The sequence below is a fragment of the Lampetra planeri genome, chromosome 51 (genome assembly GCF_965212315.1).
Source record: "Lampetra planeri chromosome 51, kcLamPlan1.2.h2, whole genome shotgun sequence".
Lineage (NCBI taxonomy): Eukaryota > Metazoa > Chordata > Hyperoartia > Petromyzontiformes > Petromyzontidae > Lampetra > Lampetra planeri.
This window is the reverse complement of record NC_136157.1, coordinates 8,685,105-8,692,567: the sequence shown is the minus strand read 5'-3', so window position 1 is coordinate 8,692,567 and position 7,463 is coordinate 8,685,105. Positions and strand designations below refer to the sequence as shown.

Genomic DNA, 7,463 nt, shown 5'->3' with positions numbered 1-7,463 from the left:
GTCTGAATTGGTCTGCAATAAGGTAGGCACTGATAAGGGGTTGACATGTACGATAAATGCATTTTTTTTAAAACGTGTAATACTCTGGCCTTCTAAACGGAAACGAAAATATAACTGCGATAGGCGACGTTTAAAAACTGATAGGAAAGTGTCAATCAAGCACAGGGGCTCTATGTAGACATTAACAACACAAATTCTGCTTCTTCGCCCCTATTGAATGAATGTTGCTGACATTGGAAGCCCTTAGAAGCAGTTCCATTTGGAGGTTTGACCCATCTTTTATCTCTGCCTGATGAAGACCGATTGTGTTGCGATCGAAACGTCGTGGGTGTTTTGCTTTTATTATTTTACATTTATTATTTTTATTTGCTATCTACGTGACTTTACCGAAAGAACCAAGAATATATATCTTTTTACTCTTAGGTTTTTTTGGTAAAGTTACGTAGGTAAAAATAAAAATCTATTATTTTATTTCTATTATTATTTCTATTATTTTATATTTTTATTTTACCTACGTGACTTTACCGAAAAAACAGTCACAAAAGCTTCAAATCTAGAATATATATTTTAAAAAATTATGTATTCTTTATCGTGACGTCACCCCCCGTCGTTACGTGCCCGTCACTCCGTGAACATGACGTCATCAGCAAGATCCACCCGGTAGTGGCGTCACGCGCGAAACGCGATGTCACCGCAGCGCACTCTTGATGAGCCACACATCGTGACGTAATTGAAAGGAAAAGGTTGACATGACGTCATCGTAATCTACCTTTTCGTCGTAGCGGGGTTTCTTTAAATTATAAATAAATCACGATTGAAATGTCTTATTTTACATAACATTTGTGAATGCTGCGCTATATATATTAAATCATAATTTGTTTTTAGACTGCAGGAGGAATCCGATTAGCTCTTTTTTTTCACATATGTCCAGTAAGGGCGGTTTAGCAAGTTACAAAGATACACAAAATCCTACGATTAGCACGGCTGGCTGCCTACGGTGCGACAGAAGTTCAACATACCTCTCCATTATGTTGGGTATGTGTGTGATAGTGGTGGGGGGAGCGGTGGGGCAGTGGTTAGCGCACTCCGCTACGGAGTTCGATTCCCGCTCACAAGCGCAACCATAAGTTGCGAATATTTTAACCGGACCTCCCTTAAGGTGGACTCAGCCTCAAATAAGTACCTGGTGAGGTGCGTAAACAGCACTGGGGGGGGAGGCGGGGCGGGGAGACAAAGGCGGCCGGGATTGGTGTTGACCACTCACTCCCCCAGTGTGCCGTGCCAGGCCTCAATAGGTGCTCGCTAACAGCACTTGCCCCAACAGTCTGGCAAGGCTACACGGGTGGTGGAGGGGGGGTGGGGGACTTGGCTTCTGGTCGATGCCCTCACCACGTGCCTCTTGGCAACGTGCCCGGAGGGGCTTGGTGATCACGTGACTTCCTCGCGGGTGCCCCCACCCCCCTCAGTGCATGCGTGGCGGCCCCTCCCCCCTCTCTCCCCCCCCACAGCCCCTCCCCCCTCTCGGCGGGGGCGGGGCTCCAACCCCCCCCGAAGCTGGGACCGCCCACGCGCGTGTCGATTCGTCGGAATCGTCGAATCGGTATGGAATCGACTGCTTTACGATTCTGATAAAGGATGCAATTGCGTTTTTAATTAAAGTTGAGAGGCTTCCCGATCAAATTGAGCCACATTGAGCCATTGGTGGCCATCTCCCGTGAACAGCCCTTGAGCGCTCAGTGGTAGACATTTCATATGGGCTTGGGGTACCAGTTTTCCTTCCACCCTCCAAAATAAAATCTGTGCAAACCCTACGTGTTAGATTAAGTCACAACAAGCGGTCGTTCTAACAACACACACGTGAACCGCTCATGGACTAGCCCGTGAGAAACTCAGTTCTACCTGAGTGCACATTTAAACAAAAAATGTTAAACCCATTCTAGATTTGAATCTAAAAACCCATCTCGAATCGAATCTATACGAATCGCATCACATCGACTCCCGCGCGAGGGAATCGATTCCTACCCCCCTCCCCCCCCCACGATCTGCCCAGCCGCCATCATCACCATCAGCATCAGCCGTTCACCGCTCCGGCCTCAGCAAAGAGTCAAGGATGGTGGCGAAGCAGCGCATGCGGGTGGCGAGCGAGAAGCACAGCAAGAACATCACGCAGCGGGGCAACGTGGCCAAGTCGTCGGTGAGAAGCCGAGACCCTCTTTCACGAGGGACCGGGGCCCGGGGAGATGGAGCGGGGGGTGGGGGTGGAGAGACGGGGTCGGAGCCATGGCGGCGGTGGCGCCTGTGTTGACGTGGACGATGTTTACCTCTTGTGTGTGTGTCTGTGTACGTGTCTGTGTGTGTGTCTGTGTACGTGTCTGTGTGTGTACGTGTGTGTACGTATCTGTGTGTGGCTGTGTACGTGTCTGTGTACGTGTCTGTGTGTCTGTGTACGTGTCTGTGTGTGTACACGTCTGTGTGTGTACGTGTCTGTGTGTGTACGTGTTTGTACGTGTCTGTACGCGTCTGTGTACGCGTCTGTGTACACGTATCTGTGTGTGTACACGTGTCTGTGTGTGTACACGTGTCTGTGTGTACGTGTCTGTGTGTGTACGTGTTTGTGTGTGTACGTGTCTGTGTGTACGTGTCTGTGTGTACGTGTCTGTGTGTACACGTCTGCGTGTACGTGTCTGCGTGTACGTGTCTGCGTGTACGTGTCTGCGTGTACACGTCTGTGTGTGTACACGTCTGTGTGTGTACATTGTGTATGTGTGTGTGTACATTGTGTATGTACGTGTTCATTGTGTATGTACATTGTGTGTGTACATTGTGTATGTACATTTTGTATGTGTGTGTACATTGTGTGTGTATATTTTGTATGTGTGTGTACATTGTGTGTGTACATTGTGTATGTACGTGTGTGTAGTAACGTCTGTTAGACTCTTAACACTTGGTTCTCGTGACCTGCCACGTTAACGTGGTGAGCCTCAGAGTGCACCCAGCCTGGCACAGGAGCCGTCGGGACGTGACTTGTATTCGAATGGAGGACACGATATTACTCGTTGCTGCTGTGCGGATCCACGTGTGCGTACGCACGTTTTGTGCTTGTCAATTCGCGTGTGTGCACCTACGTACGGTGCGAAAGAGGTTCAAAGTGTGTACGTATGCCTGCTCATGTTTTGTGCACGTGTCTGTACGAGTTTAACCGTGTGTGTGTGTGTACACGTATCACCATATGTTTATTGATTTAGGCACAAGTGTGTATACACTAAACCTCTGTGCACGTGTGTGTGTGTTGTGTGTGTTGTGTTGGTGGGGAGAGGTGGCCCGAGTTCGATTCCCGCTCACGGACGATTAAGTCGACTCAGCCTCAAATGAGTACCTGCTGCGGTGTGTAAACATCGCCACTGGGGAGACAAAGGCGGCCGAGCGTAGTCCTGGCCACTCCCGAGCCGACCTTCATAGGTGCTCGCAAACAGCACTTGTCCCAAAAGCCTGCTAAGGCTGTACGGGGGATCTTTGTTTTTGTGTTGGTGCATCTGCCAGTCAGCTCAGTCAGTCAACCCATGGCACCTGGGGTCTGTCCCGTGACCTCCTGCCAGCAGAGAGCCTTCGACACTTCACGTGATAGTATCAAAGTGCACATAGCCTGGCACGGGCACCGTGAGGACGTCACCGCCACTTAGTGGCCAATGGAGGTTGTTGTTGTTGTGTGTCCACGTGGCGTGTGTGTGTGTTTACGTGTGAAAAGAAGACCTCAGCTGGTTTACTTCAAACTTTTTGGTTCTTTCGGTAAAATCACGTAGGTGAAAATAAAGAATATTATAAAAATAATAATAATTCAAATAAAAATAACTAAATTAAATCACGACGTTTCGGGCGCAACACAAGCGTCCGTCATCAGGTGGGGATAACCACAGCGATAAAGCAATCGCTAGAGTAGCATTTTATTATTATTGTTATTTTTATTTTCACCTACGTGACTTTACCGAACGAACCAAAGAGTATGGATCCTTATTTCGTAACTGGGGAGACAAAGGCGGCCGGGCGTGGTGCTGGCCACCCACCCCTTCATGTGCTGTACCGGCGTTCGTAGCTGCTACTTGCTAACAGCACTCGCCCCAAAAGTATGTGAAGGCTATACGGGGGTTTTTGTTATGTGCGTGTGAATATGCGCACCTGTTTCTACGTGTGTTTGTGTTCTTGTGCTGTAAGTACAGCATACACCTGTGTTGACAAATGCGTGTATGGTTGTCCACATTAGCATATGTTTACATGCGTATTGTCCGTAACCGTGGGTGTCCACGTGTGTGTCTTCACGTGTATGCGTGTTTGTCATTTTATGTGAATGCCTATACGCTTGTGTTTTACTGGTAGTAACCTCCTGGTTACACCAGCCCACAGGGGACTATTGTGTCCGTCCGTCGTGCAGGGAGGGCCTGGGTGGGGAGGGAGGGGCTTGGTGGGGAGGGGAGGGGCTGGTTGGGGAGGGGCTGGGTGGGGGGTGGGGAGGGGCTGGTCACCCCGTGGTGCCCTTATAAAACTCAACGTTTAACCTACTCACGCCGGCTTGTGCCCGCCCTCACAGTCGGGCACATTTGTGGAATACACCACGCCGCCGTTGACCCTGGCCATTGACCGAGCAACCCAACGTTCCTACCAGTTCCCTCCGCAGGAATGTGTTGTATACACGTACGTTCGTGTCCGTACGTGTGTGTACGCGTCTGCCCCAATGTGTCGCAAGGAATGTGTCTTATCTCGTCAGAAACTGAGCCTGGTTAGTACTTTGACGGGTGCCCATCCACCATCCCGATCGGCTGTTGCAGTGCTGCTAAATTGTTGTTGGAGGCAGAGGGCGGTGGGCAGCATCGTCCGTTGTTGTCCTGCACTTCTATGCTCCCCTGTCTTCATATATATATACACGCTGGTGTGAACGTGCGTTTGTGTGGGGTGCGGTCATGTAGTGGTTAGCACCAAAAAGCCGGCAATGAAAGTTCAACGTCAGCGGAAAATATCTGAACTGGCCCTGGGCCTACTCTAGGTCCGCTCAGCCTTGAGTCAATGCTCGGTGCGTGAACATCGCTAGGGTGAGACAAAGGTAGCCAAGCATGGCGCTTTTACACCACCCGCCTGTTAAGCCAATGCGGGGGGGGGGATCTGTCTTTGCACGTGCTTGTGTCCACGTGTGCGCGTGTGTGTACATTGCGTGTGTCCCGTGTGCGTGTGCGTCCCACAGAAAACCCAGGATGAGCGGTACCCGGTGGGGCCCTGGTTGCTGGCGCTGTTCGTGTTCGTGGTGTGTGGCTCGGGTGAGTGCCGAGGCCGGCGTGTAGCCGTCCACTACAGACTCGAGATCTCGACAACCCTCCGTACAAAACAGTCTCACCGGTGTACAGACAATAACAATAACAACCGCCATTCGCGACCGAGAGTGGCGGCGGTTGTCACCCAAGGCGTTTGCGCCAGGCTAGGTGCACTTTTGAGGCCGCGTGGAATGTCGACGGCTCGCTGGCAGGAGGTCACGAGATTCGTCTCTGCAGATGCTGCATCCGTTCGTGCATACAATATCTCACAAGCATAGTCCCATAGGCATACCATCACACTGGCAGCACAGCGTCACAGACATCTCGCCATACAGACAGTCACACAGACAATTCAACTGCGCAGACGTACAGCGCCTACATGCAATACGCCCCTATAGACGTACAATACAACCTTGCAAAGAAACACACAGACGTATCCTGACGTACAAGAACAACAACAACCGCCATTCGTGACGAAGTGGAGGTGACGTCACCACAGCGCTTGTACCAGGCTATGTGCACGTTAAGGCCACGTGAAGTGTCGAAGGCTCACTGGCAGGAGGTCACGGGACAGACCCAGGTGCCATGGGTTCACTGACATGGCTGGCGAATGCACCACCAGTGGCCGCCACTTTGCCAACTTGCTGCGTTTTAGCCGCCCAGCGCTCCGCTCGTTGTTGTGAGCGTCGCTCCTCTTCCCTCCGTTGTTGCGGAACACAAACACCCTTATAGACGTACAAGGCAGCCTTGCATAGAATCGCACACATGCAGCCCTGCAGACATACAAACAACCTTGCACAAGTACAACCTTTCACATATACAGGCTTGCATACATGGTCATACATTCAGACATACGGGTCTCTTATACATATTTATATGCGTGTGGCAATCGTGACTTAAAGCCATACAATCCTAATGCCCTGCGGCCGTACAGAAGTGCAGGCCTCCTACCCCTTGTTGGTCTCCTGTCTCTACAACCCCCGCAGTCCACCCACCCCATTCAGGGGCAAGTGATGTCTGAACCTGTCCTGGGCTCACCGCACCCTCCCCCCCCACCCCCCCATCTAGATTGAATGAGCCTTAAACAGAACAACAGGTTACATTTTTTTCTCTTGACTTAAAGTTTTCATAACTGCAGGAATTCATATTCTTTGGGTATTTCGGTAAAATCACTTAGATCGGTTCAAGGAAAATTACAAAAAACTACGACGTTTCGATCGCAACACAAGCGGTCGTCATCAGGCGGACGACCGCTTGTGTTGCGATCGAAACGTCGTTTTTTTCTTATTTTATTTGTATTCATTTGAACCTATATACGTGACTTTACCGAAAGACTCAAAGAATATCAATGTTTTCTGTTGCGAACAGCACTTGCCGCGAGTCTGTAGAGGCTCTTGGGTGTGGGGGGCGAAGGTTAGGGGCGGTGGGTGGGCGGTTGGGGCTTCAATGCTGCGAGTCTGTATGCCGTGTCCGTCTGTGTGACGTTTGCATGCGATGGTGCCTGTGGACTGAACGTCTGTGTCTGGTTTGGTGTTCGTTTTCTGTGCAGCCATTTTCCAGATTATCCAGAGCATCCGAGTTGGAGGGTGAGGAAGAGGCACGCAACCACGACTCTCAAGATGCACGCACAGACACACACTTGTACACACTTGTACACACACACACCCATAGCAATGTACTTGTACCACAACCACCATTTAGCCACTAGGTGGCGGTGACGTCACCACAACGCATGTGCCAAGCTAGGTACATACGTGTACGCACGCGCACACACCCATGTACATACTTGTGCACGCACAAACACGCGCACACTCGCACGCCGCATCGATTCTTGCACCCAGGATGTCGTTGCAACCACCACCACCACCTCTCTCGCGGTTACGAGTTCTCATCCCGACAGCCGACTCCGATTCACGCCACGGCCTTCGTCTAAACTCCGTGGCCATCGCGTGTCGTTCTCTTAATTAATCGTCAAGTGTCTGTTAATCTAATAGGATGGAGGGGGGGTGGGGTTGGGGGGGGGCACCTACCCTCCACCACCCACCCGCCCACGCACGCACGCGTTCTGCGTAAATTACCGACGCTCGGTGTCGCTGTTGACAGAACTGTGCACGTGTCAGTCGAAGGATCAAAATCTACGCATTAAAAACATTCCATGATTGTGCA

The 7,463-nt window shown here is 50.8% G+C and overlaps 1 protein-coding gene across 1 annotated transcript; it reads left to right on the top strand.

The window, feature by feature from the left end:
* Window positions 1–1,991: 1,991 nt before the first annotated feature.
* Window positions 1,992–7,463, top strand: LOC144734422 (stress-associated endoplasmic reticulum protein 2). The gene is made up of 3 exons (XM_078616604.1): window positions 1,992–2,194; window positions 5,231–5,303; window positions 6,847–7,463. Exons 1-3 carry the CDS (start codon window positions 2,111–2,113, stop codon window positions 6,885–6,887), a joined length of 198 nt encoding a protein of 65 aa, XP_078472730.1. The 5' UTR covers window positions 1,992–2,110; the 3' UTR covers window positions 6,888–7,463.